This window comes from Canis lupus, chromosome 16 (assembly GCF_048164855.1).
Source record: "Canis lupus baileyi chromosome 16, mCanLup2.hap1, whole genome shotgun sequence".
Taxonomy (NCBI): Eukaryota; Metazoa; Chordata; class Mammalia; order Carnivora; family Canidae; genus Canis; species Canis lupus.
The window spans coordinates 15,925,856-15,945,823 of NC_132853.1; the positions used below are offsets into that span (position 1 = coordinate 15,925,856).

Below are 19,968 nucleotides of genomic sequence, written 5' to 3' on the forward strand. Positions count from 1 at the left end.
CTGCTGAGCCACCCAGGGATCCCCTGCTTTTGTTCCAAATGGACACCTTCTTCCTATCCTGCTGCTCTCCAGTGTCTCCCATGCCTGGTTATGTAGGTGAGAAGGAAGAGAACTGGGCAGATGAACCATCCTGCTCTGCTCTTCCAGACGGTTATAGGAAATGTTTTTTTCATCAGATTGATCCCTCGGTCCCCTACTGAAGTGAGGAGCTGGTGAAAATAGAGAATGGAAAGTAGGTAATGATTTTGAAGCCAGACTAATGGAAGTGCTGCAACAGATTTTCCATTGCTGAAAGCAACATTGGACTTCCCAAAAAGTTCACTGCAAAATGCCCACCCAGTTACTAAGCAAACAGGATTCACTTACTGTGCACAGGAGAGAAATCACTTGCGGTCATATGGAAAAGCAGGCTGCAACAGCAAGGTGGAAAAGGGAAAGTCAACAGGATAGAAATTCAGCGCACAAGAAGGGTTCCAAATTGGAAGCAGCACACTTTATCCGTATTTAGAGAGGATGTCCAGCACAGCCGGACATGCTAGGACCCTGCTGATGAGCAGCTCTGTCTTCAGGCATTGCTTCCTTCGGCTGTCAGGGAAGGGGCCCATCTTCGGCAGGAGGCAGGGGGCAGGGGGCAGGGGGCAAGGGGCAGGGGGCTGGGGTAGGGGAAACGCTGAGGGGGGCCCAAGGCTCACAGGCTTCCTGATTCTTTCCTATCCTCCGTTCTGTTTTCTGTCAACAATGAGGAAATACACCCTAGCAAATGACATCCAGTAATGCTTTAATTAACTGTAGTACTGTGCGCTCCAATATGCAGTGAGAAATCACTTCCAGATGGGGGAAATGAAAGATATTTACACAAAAAGCAGTCCCTTTAAGGAAATTGATATCTCCCAAAGGTAGAGAACTTTGAGGGTTTGAGAGGCTATCTAGTTTGATAAATACTAGAATGAGACTGGAAATTTGGATTTGCTTTATATAATACACGGGCCTCTTCTGCACGCCAGCTTTTCATGTGGCCATGTTTCCAAGTCTATTGTTTAAGTGGCCCAATGCAGTTCTAATGATTTTATTTTTAGAAATCTGACTTGGAGTAGACAAGAAGTGTGAAACACTTGCTTTCACCGTCAGCAAGCTAGTTATTTTGGAGATTTCTCTTCCTAGGGAGAGGAATTGCATTTCCAGCTGTGACCTTCTGGCATTTTCCTTAGCATTCCGCAAACAGAGAACTAGGTTTCCCTGTCCAACAGCAACCTAGGATGGGCTGGTGTAACAGCCCCACATCAGGGAGCAGCTGCAGACCTGCTTGCTCACCCTGTCTGCCCTGTAACTATCACTCGTCTTTGGCAGGCTGCTCTGAGTCCCTTTTGATCTGCACTGAAGAACCATCCTAGGCATGAGAAAGCAGGTACTTTTTTTTTCTGGGGGCCACAGTCCTAGGTACCAGTTCTTTGTTCTTTTTTTTAAAGATTTTATTTATTTATTCACGAGAGACACAGAGAGAGAGAGAGAGAAAGGGAGAGAGAGAGAGAGACGCAGAGGGAGAAGCAGGCTCCATGCAGGAAGCCCCACGCGGGACCCATCCTGGGTCTCCAGGATCACGCCCTGGGCTGAAGGCGGCGGCGCCAAACCACTGAGACACCCGGGCTGCTCTAGTTCTTTGTTCTTTAAGAGAGAGAGGAGTGGCAACAGTTTCAATTCCAGAACGGAACTTGGAGGTCAACACACTCTGTCCATTGTGATTCCCATTTCACTGTTACAATCCAATGGAATTTCCTCCAGCCTGGGTACCTCTAAGCCAGCTATCAGGAAGTCTGTCCATAGTAAGAACAGATCTTTATCAATTATAAATTATCAACATTTGTTTTAATCACATGAAGTGGCTTCAGAGTTTGTTTTTTTTTTTTTTAAGAGTTAGAGAAAATGGTGGGGGCGGCGAGGAATGGGTACAGCATCTAATTTAGCTGAATAACAGAGTTGTTAGCTACTGTTTTTATCAGAGTACTCTATGTTTTTTTGAAGTGACAGTAATAGAGCAAATTTGTTTGGGGCTTGGTCGTCAAAACTTAAGAATTCTAGTCTGGATGGGAACAGCATAGTTCTGGCCTGGTCTCTATCACCAACACAAGCTTAAAATTTAAACTGCTAGATGTTAGTTAAGAATCTTTACCTGTTGGTAACGGATCAATTGTAATTATATTTGTTTAGAGAGGCAGGAATAATGTATGTTCATGAAAATGTGCTATAGGAACACTTTGATAAAGCAAATTTCTCTCTAATGCTATGGATTTTAAAAAGGGGTAAACATTATAATTACCTACTTGCCCAGGCCCCACTCCAGACATACTGGTTCAGAATCTCCAGGCAATTTTATTTGTAAAAAGGGCTCCACGTGATTCTGATGTGTACCCCCAGTTGAGAAACATGCTCTGTCTTTAGAGGATGCATACACAGCATTCAGACCTCATCAATGTAGACATTTTTACATAACTCCTACTGACATCTGGTGGCTCCTCGGAGATTACTGACAATATAATAAATCAAGAAAGCGACTTCCTTGGTGTGACCACCAACTGGGGGAAAACAGCAGCTTGACATCTCAAAGCATTATGGAGATGTCCAGAAAATGACTCCTCAGGAACGAACCAAAAAGAGAAATGTGGCTCTATAAACATGGAGAGTGACAAGAACCAGCTGCAAAAGACCACTGGCTTTCACAGCTCCCTAGTTTGATGACAGAGGGCTAAAGTGGCTGTGCTGTTTGGAGATGGGCTCATCGGCCCATCTTTCAAGAACAGTAAGAGAATATTCACCTCCATTAGTGGAGGCTGGGCTGTAGGATATCACCAGAGCAGCATCACGACTGTCCTGGTAAAGTGAAATCTTGACAGTGTGCTTCCCTGCTCTACCCTGCCTGGATGCTTGCCCCAACCCATCCCCTACCTGCCCTATCTGCCCTTTCCTTATTTAGCAAACTTTTCCTAAGAGAGCTCAGCCGAGGGCCACACCTCGTCTTGTACTTTCTTCTCAGGGCTGTCCTGAGATGTTCAACACCTAAGAGTCATACTGACTAGCAAGAAGGGACTGGAAGCTGGTGGAGAAATGAGGCTCTGGATCACAGTGGGGCTGATGGACTGAGTCTGGGAGAAGGTTAGTGGAGAGAGAAGGGGGACAGCACAGAGTGCTTATGTTAGGAAACAAGAAGGGGAAACACCATCAGTTCCTGGTCTCATTTTCAAACCTTAAAGTTTTCTCCTATGTGGCTTTCACAAGTTTTATGGATTTTCAGGAAACTTCCTCTGTCCTGAAAACTCATTTTTGCGTGCTATTTGATATCCCAATTTTCTCCCGAGGCCTGTTATGTGCATTCTCTGTAAAGAGCTCCTCCTTCCTTAGCTCCCTCTCCACCTGGCCAACAAATTGTTCAGAATTCCTGAAGAATGCCCACACGAACAGCTGCTGCCCTGATGCTGTGGTCACAGTTAACTGAGGTTCAGTTCCCAGCCAACCTGGCAAATCACACAGCTACCTGCTATGCGGTCTGTTCTCATACAGCTGTGACCTTCTGGCATGTGACCTTCTGTATGATGTGAGGACTGAAGCAGTTCTTGGAGGCAGTTCTCTTCTGCAAAGCTCTGCTGGTGGTGAGCCAGTGGATAGGATTGGCAGGCCAGGGCTCACGTTGCGTTCTGGGCTGGGCCAGGCTCCGAGCAGGTGTTTTAAGGTCAACATTCTGTTCCTAAGGTATCCATGGACCTGGGTTCTTTCTCGTTAGTAATAAAGTAATATGTCATTCTGGCACTTCACATCACCTTTGTTGTTTCAGATCATTCTGTAAAGTTATTTGGGTTTCAAAATAAATGAGCAGGAAGGGGGTTAGAGGGCCCAGGCCTCCTGCGCAGTCCCATAGCTTCATCTGAGAAGAAACTTCCTAGTTTCTCTTCAAAGAAGGCAATACTTCCCTTAGAAGTCAGGAGAATGGGGGGAATAATAACCTGCTTACATCATACAGTGAGTGTCCCAAGCAGAAGTCTCTCTCCAAGGCAGATATATATAGGTCTAGCCCCACACCTGAGCAAGGAGCCCCATGGCACAGAAGACACCTGTATCCAAGGTCCAGTACATCCAATCTTCCTGGGTGAGAGACAGTGGGAATTTTTCCTTAGATGTATATCAACAGGAGACTACAGGTTCCAGAGAAATGGGAAGAACGCATTGGCCCAGTCATGAAAATATGTACCAGGAAATGAATCTACAAGGAAGAGTACTCTTGCTTCCATTGCCTTCCTACCACCAGGCTAATGTCCTACACCTGTAATCTTCCACCTCATTAACTCGGGCCCCAAAGCCAAACCCATAGAGCAGGGAGGACAAATCTTAGGGCCTGGCTACAGAGGAGGAAGGGGTGAGATCCAGGATTTCTCACCCTAGTTGCCTGGATAGGCCCAGGAGATAGGGCCACATGCCAGACGGTGTGATTGCAGAGGTGAGGCTGCGAGGCCAGTGACAGCTGGACCAGTTGAAGGCAACCCAGGACCACAAGTGAACTGCAGAGCCCTTTTGTCTACTACTGCCTATGCTGTAGGAACCCCTTTTTATCAGCCTGCATTTGCTTGGCTTCTTGATTAAGACACAAATTAAGACTGGTCACAGGGAAGACTCATTAACAACCCAAATGTCCCAGGAAGTTTCAAGACTGATGATCTGAGAGTTAGGGAGAGCACAGAAGAGGTGGGGGGCTTCCAGGCAATGGGGTGCTGTGGGTCACCAGCCAGGGGGAAAAAGCGCCCTTTGTAGACTCCTACAGTCTCTTTTTAATTAGTTTCTCTAGTTTGCGGATGCGAGATGATTCCTGTTCTGGTGTCGGAGCCAGGAGGGACAATGAGCTGGAGCCTTCTGGCCCTGAAGGCGGGGTGGGGAGCCTCTGGCGCAAGAGTTCCAGCATGCTGCTCTGCTCACTTCTCTTCAGCCCCTGAGGTTGAAAGAGAGAGAAGGATAATCATGACATCTGGCCCAGAAAGGCCTGAGGTGGAAGTATGGTATCTGGTTGTGCAAACGACATAATTACTCTAGGCTGAGGATGAACACTTTCTTTAGGGGAGTTATCGGCCCAGGTTAGCAGCCCAGGAGAAAAGCAGAGGAAGGAAAAACAAGTAAGAGGAAAGGAGAGAAAGAGGGGGCTGAGAGAGGAGGGACAGGGTGGGGAAGTGTAGTCTTCTTCTCCATCCCATTCCTTCTGCCCCCCAGCTTCCACTGAACAGTGGTTCTCGAAGGGGCATGGAGGTATCAGCAGAGTTAGGAAGTTATTTTCTCCTCAGAAGGATCCCAGGCAAAATCTGGGTGACAGCATGAGGTGAGGCATATGTACTTTAAGAAAGCTCCCCAGGAGCCCATATCCGTCCTCCGAGTTAAGAACCACTGAGTGTGACAAGGATGTGCAAGTGTGGACAAAACAAGACACTGAACTAACCTTCATGTCCAATATCTTCTGGAAGGTTTCTGTGTTGCAGTCTGTAAGGAGTTTGATGTAGTTGTCAACAAACACCACCAACGGTTCATGAGGGGCCATCACCACCTACCAGGAAAGAGAGACAGGAGTAGGCCTTTAGGGACTCATGACTGGAAAGCAGGGCATCATTTTTCCTTATTTGCAAGCTGACCACAAAATGGATCCTGCCAGATTTCCTTAAGTGACAGCAGGCCTAACTTCAGAAATATCCTGATGGCCTATTTCATCTCAAAATTCAACTACAGCAAGTGTTTCTTAAATTTGCTAAATCATAAATATCACCTGGATTACTTTTTAAGTATAGATTTCTATGCTTCCCTCTACCCTGAAGATTTTAACTCAGAAGTCTTGGGGTGGGGTCCCAAGTGATTTTTAAGTATCAGGATCATTTGTGGGACACTGTTGGAGAGTCTCCTGTTTTGGGACAGCGGTTTATGATACCTGGTCCTTCTGTCCCAATGCATCTTTACCTCTGAGGGATGGGGCCCAAAAGCCATAAATCTAAGTGGATTTTCTCAAGACACAAATCCCAAAGCTGCTTCACTCTTTTCAAGACTTAAAATCTGAACTTCAGGGCGCCTGGGCATCTCAGTCGATTAAAGCATCTGCTTTTGGCTTGGGTCATGATCCCAGGGTCCTTCATCAGGCTCCCTGCTCAGCGAGGAGTCTGCTTCTCTCCCTGCCCCACCCACCCCCGCCAATCTCGTGCTCGCTTGTGCACAAGCTGGCTCTCTCTAGCTTGCTCACTTTCTCCCTCAAATAAAGCAATAAAATCTTAAAAAAAAAAAAATCTGAACTTCATTTAGCCACGTTCATTTAAATTGTCAATTAATGTACAAACAGAAGGGAATCAATGGCATCGTAATCCTCAAATTCATTCCTATTTGGCTTTGGAACGCAGCATCTGATTTTCTTCCTACAGTAGACTGGTTTTGTTTTGAACTCCTGACAATATCTCAAGGAGTGGTTCACTCAGAAATTCCCTGCAGTTAGCTCCCCAACTGCAGCTCTCCTCCCCAGTCAGTTATGCCAGCTACAGGAAGAAACAATTTCCTCAGGCTGGAGCTCAAGCTTCACACAGGAGGACCCTCACCTGGTCCCATGGATGTCCCATGGATGCCTCCCATGGAGGCCCCATAGCTACTTTTCACTCCTGCCATCATTTGAGCCATTGTTTGGGAGACAGACCTGATGAGCCTGCAGGTACTGCACTTTTAGGAACATTTCATGATAGTTCCATTTGTTCTCTAGCCTCTCTCCTCCCCAAAAAGGCTTCCCTCTTTTCAACAAGGGCAGGTGCAAATCAGATGCAGGTGCTCAAGGCTTTAGGCATTCTCAACATCATCACCCCACATAGAAGAATTTGTTTTTTTTTTTTTTTTTTTTTTTTTTTTTTTTTTTTATGATAGGCACACAGTGAGAGAGAGAGAGGCAGAGACACAGGCAGAGGGAGAAGCAGGCTCCATGCACCAGGAGCCCAACGTGGGATTCGATCCCGGGTCTCCAGGATCGCGCCCTGGGCCAAAGGCAGGCGTCAAACCGCTGCGCCACCCAGGGATCCCTAGAAGAATTTGTTAAATGGGGCTTTAGAAAGCCCATTTGCTGATTAGATTCAGTTACTGCAGCATCTGTTTGCAGTTCCTGTATAGTTGCAGAGTACAGAAAGCTAAAGAGGTTTATGTGGAAGGGAGTAACTGATACCTGGGCCGGAAATTCCTGCTGAGAAGCAAAGAGATCCTTGACTTAGACCCTGATTCATAGCGACAACCCATCTAATTTTCCAATCTTGGCAAAATCCAAATGAAAAATTCATTTGTCAGAAAGAATTACTGATCCCCTGAGTAACTGTCCAATGACTTTCAACAATATCTGGTGAGGCCAAAACCTACTCCAGCCAAAGAATGTGGACAATCCTCTGGGACCGATGGGGACAGGCCTTAATCCAAACTTTGAAAACCAGGACTCCTTGGGATAAGTCACCAGATAACCAGCCCCTTGTAGTAGAAACCCCGAGGAAGACACAAACCCCACCTTGAGTATCATTTCTGCCCGGGTCATGCCTTTCACAACAATCTTAGTGTAACTGGCAGGTGCTTTCCTCACCACCTGTGAGCCAATGGACGGTAGATCGAGCAGGACCATCTTTAGGGAATGAGTGTCTAGCAGCAGCTGTGGGAATGAAGCAGAATATTACTAGCCATTTCACAGGGACACAACACTTAGTATATCTATGCTAATTAATATTATTTTCCTGATTTTAAAAAATGCATTGGAGAGAATTTGGAAAATATACAAAAATATAAAAGGAAAAACATTCATTACAACTTCTATTGCCCAGGAGAAAACAAGGAAGACAAGGTTAAATGTGGTATATTCCTTTGAAAGTTGGTGAGTAGATCTTAAATGTTCTCACCACGAAACAGAAACGGTAATTATGTAACAGGATGAAGGTATTAACTAATGCTGTGGTGGTATTCATTTTGCAACATATGAATGTATCAAATCAACACACTGTATCCTTTATACTTATACAATGTTATATGTCAATTATATCTCAATAAAGATTAAAAAAAAGATGTGATATAATTCCTGCCAGTCTATGTGTGTGTATAAAACACTAAATTAGAGGGGTGTCTGGATGGCTCAGTCAATTAAGCGTCTGACTCTTGATCTCAGCTCAGGTCTTGATCTCAGGGTAATGGGTTCAAGCTCAGCATGGAGTCCACTTAAAAAAAAAAACAAACAAAACTCACTAAGTTAGACTCATACTATATATACAGTTTTATAACCTGGTTTCCCCAGTTAATACTTCAGGTTTTTTGTGTTTTTCCATCTTGTCAGTCTTTTTAAAAAATCATGATATTTAATGGTTATATATACTCTATGGTGTGTGTGTGTGTATGTGTATGTGTGTGTATTTATTTATTTATTTAAAAGATTTTATTTATTTATTTGAGGGACGGAGAGAGAGAGAGAGAGAGAGAGAAAGCAAGCATGGGGAAGAGCAGAGAGAGAGGGACAAGCAGACTCTGCACTGAGCACAGAGATGGACGCAGAGCTGGAGCCCATGACCTGAGCTGAAATCAAGAGTTAGACACAACTGGCTGAGCCACCCTGGCACTCCTAGATTTTTATTATTATAAATAATGAGTGCTGTGGTGAACAACTTTGTACATATTAATTCTAGGTCTATCAAAGGCATTTCCTTAAGGAAAGATCAAAAGATAAGGACATCGTGTAAGGTTCTTGATACATATCTTGAACTGCTTTTCAAATGGAATGTGTACCTATTCACACATCTGCCAGGAGTGTATACCCTCACCAGCACTGAAAACTGTCATAAAAATCTTGATTATTCAACAGGTAAAAAAATGGTAGCTCAGTACTGCTGTCTCCTCTCTATTTTTAAGTAAGCTCTACGGCCAAATCATGACCCTGAGATCAAGAGTTATACACTTCACTGACTGAGCCAGCCAGGTACCCCAGTATTGCTGTATTTTTAATTTCTTTGGATGTTTGTGAGGATGTAGGAGATGAAGCCAAATTTAAACATCAGTATTTTGGTAACCATCTGCCTTTTCCTCTCTTCAATCTTTTTTTTTTTTTTAATTTTTATTTATTTATGATAGTCACAGAGAGAGAGAGAGAGGCAGAGACACAGGCAGAGGGAGAAGCAGGCTCCATGCACCGGGAGCCCGACGTGGGACTCGATCCCGGGTCTCCAGGATCACGCCCTGGGCCAAAGGCAGGTGCCAAACCGCTGCGCCACCCAGGGATCCCTCTTCAATCTTTTGTTCTCTCCTTCCCTCTGTTCTCTGGGGTGCCAATTATTTGGAAGGATATTAACTTTCCTGATTGCTCACCAACTGCCAAGAAACATGTTAGGAATGTTTCATCTCATTTTTTCTCTACAAGACGCTGTCCTATAGGTATTTATTGTTTCCATTTATAGGTGACAAAGTCAAAGTTCTAGAGGTTAAGTAACTTGCTGAAAGTGTCTCACATCATGGACAGGGATTAGATGATGAGGTGGACAGGAAGCTGTATTTCCATTTCCTGCTACCCTGATATGTGCTACAGAACAGTGCTGGCTTAGAGTTCACACTGTTTCCTGCTGACTCCACATATACTGCTAAGCAGCTGCTGCTACTGGCAACCAGGTGGCAGGGAAATGGCTGAAGCCTAGAAGGGCATGTAAACTCTGGCCTGTTCAGATAGTAGGAGATAGAATCACATACCCACCCAAGGTAGCAGTGGGGTGAGAGTCCTACTGGCATGGCCACCACCACTCTGACGATCAATCTTATGTTCAGGACAAGGCTGACTTTTTCTGCCACTGCCTGCTCCTCTCAGAAAACCTTTCATAATTTTATCAAACAAGGATGGAATGGGATCCCTTAATGTCCTATGACACTGCTTTTTCCCACTCTTCTGGTACTTGGCAGGAGAATTACCAACTAAAGATAAGATACACTTATTAATGAGAGACCCCGTTGACTTTTATTTTTTAAGATTTTATTTATTTATTCATGAGAGACACACAGAGAGAGAGAGAGAGAGAGAGGCAGAGACACAGGCAGAGGGAGAGGCAGGCTCCTTACCAGGAACCTGATCCCAGGACTCTGGGATCACAACCTGAGCCAAAGGCAGACATTCAACCACTGAACCACCCAGGTGCCCCAAGACACCACTGACTTAATGGTCATGTGATTATAATTTTGACAATGGTATAAAAGTTTGGACCAGACATCAATGTTTTACTTGGAATAACTTAGTAGAAATATTACTCTAAAGGGGAAAGGAGAAAAAATGAGTGGGAAATATCAGAAAGGGAGACAGAACATGAGAGACTCCTAACTCTGGGAAACGAACTAGGGGTGGTAGAAAGGGAGGTGGGCGAGGGGTGGGGGTGACTGGGTGACGGGCACTGAGGGGGACACTTGATGGGATGAGCACTGGGTGTTATTCTATATGTTGGCAAATTGAACACCAATAAAAAATAAATTTATATAAAAAAGAAATATTACTCTAAAAAAATGGTGAGGTCTTGACAAACTGATTCTAAAGTTTATATGCAGAAGCAAAAGACCCAGAATAGTCAACACATTATTGAAGAGAGAGAACAAAGTTGGAGGACTGATACTACCTTATTTCAAGATTTATTATCTTATAATCTCAGTAATCAAGGCAGTGTAGTATTGGTGAAAGAAAGGCAAATAGCTCAACGGAGCAGAAGACAAGAGTCCCCACAAATAGAGTCACCAGATCTTTCACAAAGGAGCAAAGGCAATACAGTGGAGCAAAGGCAGTCTTTTCAACAAATTGTGCTGGAACAAATGGACATCCACATGCCAAGAAAATGGATCTAGACATGGACCTTCCACTCTTCTCAAAAATTCAGAATGGATCACCAACCCAAATACCTAAATGTAAAACCCAAACTTAGAAAACTCCTAGAAGATAATAAAGGAGAAAACATAGATGACCTTGGGTATGGTGATGATTGTTTATACACAACACCTGTGATCCATGAATGAAGTCAGTGATAAGCTAGACTTCATTAAAATGAAAAACTTTAGGGATCCCTGGGTGGCTCGGTGGTTTAGTGCCTGCCTCCATGATCCTGGAGTCCTGGGATCGAGTCCCACATCGGGCTCCCTGCATGGAGCCTGCTCCTCCCTCTGCCTGTGTCTCTGCCTCTTTCTCTCTGTGTCTCTCATGAATAAATAAATGAAATCTTAAAAAAACAAAACAAAACAAACTTCTGCTCTGCAAAAGACAATCTCAAGGGAATGAGAAGACAAGCCACGGACTGGTTAAAAATATTTGCATTAAAAAAATATTTGCGGAATCCCTGGGTGGCGCAGTGGTTTGGCGCCGGCCTTTGGCCCAGGGCGCGATCCTGGAGACCCGGGATCAAATCCCACATCGGGCTCCCGGTGCATGGAGCCTGCTTCTCCCTCTGCCTGTGTCTCTGCCTCTCTCTCTCTCTCTGTGTGACTATCATAAATAAATAAAAATTAAAAAAAAATATTTGCAAAGGACATGTCATAAAGGACTGTTACACATAAAATATACAAAGAAATCTTAAAACTCAACAATTAGAAAACAAGCCAGTTTAAAAATGGGCCAAAGACCTTATAGATACCTCATGAAAGAAGATACACAGATGGCAGATAAGCATGTGTAAATATGCTTCACATTATATGTCACCAGGGAAACACAAATTAAAACAAGATACCACTACACATCTATTAGAATGGCCAAATATTTGGAACACTGACAACACCAAATGCTGATGAAGAGGCAGAGCAACAGGAACTCTCACTCATTGGTGAGAATGAAAAATGGTACAGCCACATTGGAAGATAGTTTGGTGATTTCTTATAAAGTAAACATACTCTTTCCATACAACCTAGCATAGTGTTCCCATGTACTTACTCAAAGGAGTTGAAAACTTATGTCCACACAAAAACCTATACATATATGTTTCTAACAGGTTTATTCTAATTGCCAAAACTTGGAAGCAATCAAGATATCCTTTAGTAGCCAAATAAACTGTGGTAATCCAGACAATGGGAGTATTATTCAGTACTCAACCAGAAAAGAGCTATAATGACACAAAAAGACATGGAGGAACTTTAAATGCATATTACTACGTGAAAGAAGCCAATCTGAAAAGGTTACATGCTGTATGATTACAACTATATGACATTCTAGAAAAGGTAAAACCATGGAAAAAGTAAAAAGATCAGTGGTTGTCAGGAATTGGGGGTGGTGGTGGGATAAATAGGTAGAGTGCAGAGGATTTTTAGGGCTATGAAACTACGATATCTGATACCATAATGATGGATTCATGTTATACATTTGTCTGAACCAGGAGTATGTAACACCAAGAGTGAACCATAATGTAAACTACAGACTCTGAGTGATGATGATGTGTCAATGCAGATTCAGTAATTGTAATAAGTGTATCAATGTGGTGCAAGATCCTGATAATGGGTGAGAGGCTACACTTTTGTGGGGGCAGGGAGGCATACAGGAACTCTCTGTACCTGCCCTCAGTTTTGTTGTGAGCCTTAAGCTGCTCTAAAAAAATAAAGCCTTAATTTAAAAAAATTGGTGAGGAAGCTACACTAAGGAAAGAGTAATTCCATGCAGTAATGTGGCTAGTCATTTCAACTGCTAGGATCTTGGACTCTTTTTGGTTTCCAGAGATGAAAATTCTTATTCTCCTAGTACCTGTTTTTTGAAAAGTCCTTGGGCTTTTTTTTTTTTTTTTTTAAGATTTTATTTATTTATTCCTGATAGACACACAGAGAGAGGCAGAGACATAGGCAGAAGGAGAAGCAGGCTCCCTGCAGGAAGCCCGATGTGGGACTAGAACCCAGAATTCTAGGACCACGCCCTGAGCCAAAGGCAGACGCTCAACCACTGAGCCACCCAGGTGTCCCGAGTCCTTGGGCTTAAAAAGTAAAGTATCTAAGCATGCATAGGAGACGAGATTAGCCTGCTTGGGCCTATATGAAGAGCTTAGCATCAGAATACTTCTCAGAGGCCACTAGAAATGATCACTGCTCTTGCTCAGAGGGAACCCAGTACATGCCTCTATAGAATAAGCATGCTAAATTCCAGGTATAGATTAAAAACATAGATATGAAAAGAAAAACCTTAAGAAGAAAACAGAGGTTATTCTTATTACTTAGAGGTAGAGAAAAATGTGAAATACCGATTGAAAAATCTATTACCTTAAAATGAGGCTATATCAAAAGATACATAAGCAAAGGAAAGACACAAATCAGAAAAGGGTACCTGCAATATTGGCAAAGAAATAATATTCAGAACACATAAAGATTCCTACAAAGCAACAACAGCAACAAAAAGATCCAACAATCTCAAAAGCAATAATAACACCAACAGTGGGGCAAAGATCTGAACAGGCAATTCACAAAAACAGGAACTGAAGTGCTCACAAGGCATCTGAAATGATACTTAATGGTATTAGTAATCCAGTAAATGCAAATTATTATTTTTAAAAAGATTTTATTTATTTATTCATGAGAGACACCGAGAGAGAGAGAGGCAGAGACACAGGCAGAGGGAGAAACAGGCTCCATGCAGGGGGCCTGATGTGGGACTCGATCCCGGGTCTCCAGGATCACACCCTGGGCTGAAGGCAGTGCTAAACCGCTGAGCCACCTGGGCTGCCCTAGTAAATGCAAATTAAAACTACAATTCCATAATCACTAGATAGGCAAAAGTAAAAAGCTTGATTAATACCGAACAATGGCATGGATATGGTACACTGAAACTCACATTTGTGCTAAGAGTATGAATTAAAGCACTTTGGGGGAAATTCAGTAATATTTTTCTACTGGAGGATGTGTATAACCCATAACACAGCCCTCACACTTATATCCTTTAGAGAAATTCTTGCCCATGTGAAATATGTTCCCTGCATCCACTGTTTGTAAAAGCAAAAGACTGGAAACAATCTAAATGTCCATCAACGGCTGAATGGATAGACGAATGGTGGCATATTCATGCAGTGGAATAGGATCCTGAAGTTAAGATGAAAGAATTCAAACAACATACATCAACATGGATAAATCTCAAAAAACAATGTTAGGCAAAAAAAGCAAGTGGGGGAAATGGTATGTATAGTACCATTTATATAAAGTTTTAAAATGCAAACAAAATCACATATAATTTGAGAATATAAACAGATGCAACATACCAAAATACACATGGGAACAATAAACATCAAAATCAGAATAATGGTTACCTCTGGGCACGGGGGGAGGGGGAATGGCAGGGTAGGGTCCACCCACATGGGGCTTTAGTAATAACTGTAATGACTTATTTTATTAAAGAAATCCAAAGCAAATGTGGGAACATGTTAAGATTTGATGGAGCTAAGTGTTAAGCCAGTATTCTCAACATTAGTTTCTATACTCTGTTAACTGGGAATATTTCTTTCTTCTTTTTTCTTTCACTCTTTGTTTTGTTTAGTATGCTACTTGATGCCTTGTAAAGACTCAGCTTTATCTTCAATGTAGCAACTTTTCAGGGCCTCATCAAAATCAAAGCCATGTCTTAGTATTATTTGTTGGTGGGAGAAAAATGATTATGTTTTATAACATATGGGGATACTTCCTACTTTTTCTATACTTCCTACTTCCCAGAGATATATTATATGCATAAATAATTGTGGAGTCTTAAGTGACAGGAAGAGTTTTGGATGAACTTGACAGAATTCTCTGGGTCTCCCATGTCTTGAGAGATGTGACATTTTCAGTTCCTGACCAGTCACAATGTTCTCACCAGACAGCTAAACAGATGGAAACCTTGGTCTCAGGTTTGACAAAAAGCCATGAGGTCAGAAAAGGCAAGAGCTAGTCTGACAGACTTTGCAGCTGTCTGTGGGAAATGCAGGTAAAAGGCTTCATTTATCATTAAAAGCTGCTGGTTTTCATCTTGGAAAAATAGCTAATAGTTCATCTCCTGAGGCATGGAGCATTGGGCAGGTGGTGGCCATTAGCCAAATTTGTTTGAGCCTCAGAGAAAAATTTGGGGGTGGCATAGCTCATGTTGTTTGTGTGCTACTGGGATGCAAGGCTGGCCAGCGTGCTATGTCTGTGGAAGGTCATCACCGAGCAGTGGGAAGTCTGAAGGGTTGATTTCTTCTTCTTTTAAAAAGATTTATATGAGAGAGAGAGAGAGAGCGAGAGAGAGAGAGCATACATGAGCATGAGTGAGGAGAGGGCCACAGGGAGAGGGCTAGATCTCAGCAGATTCCCTGCTGACCATGGAGCCCAACGTGCAGCTCGATCCCATGACCCTGAGATCATGATCGGAGCCGAAATCAAGAGCTGGATGCTTAACTGACTGAGTCACCCAGGAGCCCCTATTTTTCCCTTTTAGAGCTTTATTTTTATTTTTTTTTTAAAGATTTATTTATTTATTTATTTATTTATTTATTTATTTATTTATTTATTTATTTATTTATGATAGTCATAGGGAGAGAGAGAGAGAGAGGCAGAGACACAGGCAGAGGGAGAAGCAGGCTCCATGCACCGGGAGCCCGACGTGGGATTTGATCCCGGGTCTCCAGGATTGTGCCCTGGGCCAAAGGCAGGCACCAAACCGCTGCGCCACCCAGGGATCCCCTTTTTAGAGCTTTAATACACCTGGAATTGATTTTTTAAAAATCGAGATACAATTCATATATAATAATATTCATCCTTTTAAAGTACAGTTGAGTGTTGTTTCGCCTTTTTTTTCTTTTTAGTATATTCACAGGTTGTGCAACCATAATCACTATGTAGTTCCAGAACATCTCATCACTCCACAAAGAAACCCCATACCTCTCTGGAGTCATACCTTGTTCCCTCCCCTGGCTTCACCAATCATGAATTTCCTTTCTGTCTTTCAGATTTGCCTCCAGGATGCCTGGATGGCTCAGGGGTTTGAGCATCTGCCTTAGGCTCAGGGCGTGACAGGGGATCTGGGATTTAGTCCTACATCAGGTTCCCCGCAGGGAGCCTGCTTCTCCCTCTACCTATGTCTCTGCCTCTCTCTCTGTCTCTCATGAATAAATAAATACAATCTTTTAAAAAATTATTTTGGTTTCCTTTTTGTCTTATTGTTCTAAACAACAGAACTTCAAGGCCAACATAGGAGAGAAATGGCTAAAGAGAAAAGGTAGTAGCAGATATCCTTGTCTTATAGTGTGAAGAGAAAATCTTTCTATAATTGACCTTATTAAGCATGTTTATTATAGTGTGTTTTTCATGAAATGATTCCTTGATTTCACAAGCTTGCTTGATCCTCCCATCTCCACGGCCTTGGTGACCTTGCTGCTGGCTGTAAACTCCTCTGGGGTGTGGCTGTGCCTGTCTCTTTGCTCTGTGGGGCATACACGGGAGGACCCTTTGACTGAGTGACAGAAGAGCTCAAGCTCTCAGAGGGAAGGATAGTCTCATAGAAATCAACGTGGGCTTAACAAGATGGAGAAAAGTGAGTGGCTGGGTATGTTAGAGATTCAAAAAGCTCTTGAGGAAGAGAAAAGTTCTGTGCAAAAGGAAGAAAGCTTTGCTATTGGGGCAGCAGTACATGCATACAAAAATTGGAAAGAGAAAGTTTAGTTTTTCTGAATGTTAAGTTCTTTTTTAAGTAGGCTCCACACCCACTTAACACGTAGAACATGGGGCTTGAACTCATGATGCTGAGGTTAAGACCTGAACCGAGATCAGGAATTGGATGCTTAACTGACTGAGCCACCCAGGCACCCATGTACGTAAGTTCTACAATCAGAAAATCTAGAAGGAAACCAGTTTAATTTCAGGATGCATGGGGTTTTATGTTAATTCTTAAAATTTTATTTTGGATTACTCATGAGTGGGGTAATACCACTGTTATTTTTTGGTAAATTTGGTTATAATGGAGAGTTTTAAACACATATGAGGTAAACAGAATAAGATAATGACTCCTTATTGCACTCATCATTCAGCTGCTACCACCAAAGAGATGTCATTCTCATCACACTGCATCTATGCCTCTAATCCAGTGGCTCTCACGGGGGTGGTTTCACTATACTCTCACTCGTGCTTAGATATTTGGCAATGTCTGGAGATATTTTTCTTGTCAAAATTGGAAGGGTGTTGCTGGCAGCTAGTGGGTCATGGTGAGGGGCACTGCTAAGCATCCCATGATGCACAGGACAGCCCCACAGCGAAAGGTTCTCTGGCCCAAGATGTCAATAGTGCAGAGGGTGAGAAACTCTGCTGTCATCACTCTCTATCCCTCACTTAATTTTTTTTTTTTTTAGGTAAAATTTGAATGTATTTGAATGTAAAATTCTTACTGTTTAATTCTGACAAATGGATTTAGCTTTCTAATGCACACCCTCTCCTAAGTTTCTGTATATAACTTTTATCAGATTCAATCGTCTTCTATTCTACTTTGCTGAGTTGATGGTGATGTTTTTAAGTCTATTGCTTATGGGGGCGCCTGGGTGGCTCAGTCGGTTAAGTGTCTACCTTTGGCTCAGGTCATGATTCCAGGGTCCTGGGATCGAGCCCCAAGTCAGGCTTCCTGATCAGTGGGGAGCTTGCTTCTCCCTCTCCTCCCTGCTTGTGCACTCTCTTGCTACCTCTGTCGCTCTCCCTCTCAAATAAATAAACAAAATATTTAAAAAAATAAACCTATTGGGGATCCCTGGGTAGCTCAGCAGCTTAGCACCTGTCTTCAGCCCAGGGCGTGATCCCAGAGTCCTGGGATCAAGTCCCACGTCAAGCTCTCTGCATGGAGCCTGCTTCTCCCTCTGCTTGTGTCTCTGCCTCTCTCTTACTCTCACTCTAATTCTCTCTTTCTCTCTCTCTCTGTGTCTCTCATGAATAAATAAAATCTTAAAAAAAAACTATTGCTTATGGGTATTACACTGTTATCAATCCACTTGCTTTTTATTTATTTATTTTTTGTTTTTAAATTAAAAAAATTTTTTTGCTTTTTTAAACTTTTTTTTGCTTTTTTTTTGCTTTTTTTTTCCCCTTTATTTTGTTTTGCTTGCTTTTTTTTTTTAAAGGGGTACGTAAAAACACATGGCCACACTTAGGAGATCTACTGAGAACTGTGCCCAAGAATAACCATCTTATGTTCCTTGGTGTTGGGCTTAAAAAAAAATCTGAATTTTGCCTTAAATATTTTTTCCATATGGTTTTGAATTACGTGAATTTTTAAAGTCAATATGGTCACAATGTAGTGTGTGTGAATATATATATATATATATATATGACGGAATATTAGTCTTAACAAGGAAAGAAATTTTGAAACATGGATAAACCCTGAAGATATACTAAGTGAAATAAACCAGACACAAAAGGACAGATACTGTACCATTCTACTCATATGAGGTATGTAGAACAGTCATATCCATAGGAATAGGAAGTAGAATGGTGGCAGCCAGGAGGGAATGGGAAGTTACTGTTTAATGGGGAATGGAGTTTCAGTTTAAGAAGATGAAAAGGTCTAGTGGATGGTTACACAACAATGTGAATATACTTAATACTACTGTGCACTTAAAAATGGTTAAAATGTTCAATTTTATATGTTTTACCACAATGAAAACAACGTCGATATGTATATAAAGATAATATAAAAGAAACTAACTTCACAGGTGATTTATTGCTCAATATATTTTAGAGTCCATAAATGACAGATTTAGAAGGAGCAAGTGAGAGTCTGATTCAGTGCTCTCTTTATGTATGAGGAAACCGAACCCAGAGTAGGGAAGCAATGGCTCATGATCACAGGGATCATTAACAGCAGAGTGACGACTGGACCCCAAGTCTCAGGGTCCTTTTTCCCACACCATATTGTGCTGTTTTCTCCATGGTAAATTTGTGCAAATGGATTCTATTTCTACTGTGTGCTCAGTCACAGATACCATCGCCATAAGACTAATTAATGACCCTGTAAATCCCATAAGATTCTCTGAAAGATCACTATCTAGGAAGAAGCATTATAAATATCAGTATGGTTCAGTTCCATGTGCCCTTGCAATTGCTCAAGAGGACTCTGGGGCCCACAGATAAATAATTCACTTTGTAGTAATCAGGAAGAGAATAAATCAGGAAGAGAATAAAGAGCAGGAAAATGTCTCCTTTCCTATTTTCTGCACAAGTGCTGGAGATAATCTAAATTTAGGATCTAGTGCCTTTGTGATCAAGCAAAGGCAGCTGAGATTAGGCTAAATCTTAGTTTCAATTCCACAGCTTTTGTTAAAGCTTGGATTAGAGGTGCTACAAGACCTGAATCAGAATCTGTTGCAGTCCTTGTTAATTAACTGATTCCTATGGTTCTGCTGCCCGAGTAATCATGTCTACAGCTATATGACTGCTTGGGTTTCTAAGCCCAGATACTCGGGGCAAGCCATGTACCTGGGCAAACCTGAACTTCATGTAGGAATCCATCAAGGGTCACACTGCCCTTCAGTTCCTACCCATATCCTCTTCCAGGCTGGGCTCCCCTATTACCCACTCCCATTTGCCTGGTGAACAAAGTAAAATCCCAGCTTCACAGATGGTTTTCTCATCCACATCTCAAAGCAGAAGTTAATACTGGCCAAACTGGTATTTTTCTGAAAATATGTGCTTTGACTCCAAGCTGATTATTTTAACATTCTTTTGAAGAAGAGAAAATCTGAGGAACATAGATATGGTATTGGATTTATGTGACAATATGAAAATATCATGGTTATTAGGCACTAAATCAGCTAGCATGGCCCAGGCAAAGCTGCAAACTCATGAAAATATGTTCCCAAAGAGTCAACATTATTATGTTCCAGTGGCTTCTGCCTGGAGACAGAAAGTTAGTAACTCATAACTCTAAAGCTTCTCTTAGATACACAAATCATTACTCCACATCCTCTCTGATTATGCACAACAGCGAAGTAAACAGAA

The 19,968-nt window shown here is 42.3% G+C and overlaps 1 protein-coding gene across 5 annotated transcripts in view; it reads right to left on the reverse strand.

Annotated features, from left to right (window-relative positions):
* Nucleotides 1-761: 761 nt before the first annotated feature.
* VPS53 (VPS53 subunit of GARP complex) overlaps nt 762-19,968 on the reverse strand; it is a 143,651-nt gene continuing 124,444 nt past the window's right edge. For all 5 annotated transcript variants that reach the window (XM_072779128.1, XM_072779130.1, XM_072779127.1 and 2 more), the window contains 3 exons: nt 7,538-7,675; nt 5,468-5,572; nt 762-4,969 (listed from right to left, as the gene is read on the reverse strand). In XM_072779128.1, coding sequence (XP_072635229.1) covers nt 4,799-4,969; nt 5,468-5,572; nt 7,538-7,675 — 414 coding nt within the window. In that variant the 3' untranslated portion in view covers nt 762-4,798. The remainder of the gene's footprint in view (nt 4,970-5,467; nt 5,573-7,537; nt 7,676-19,968) is intronic.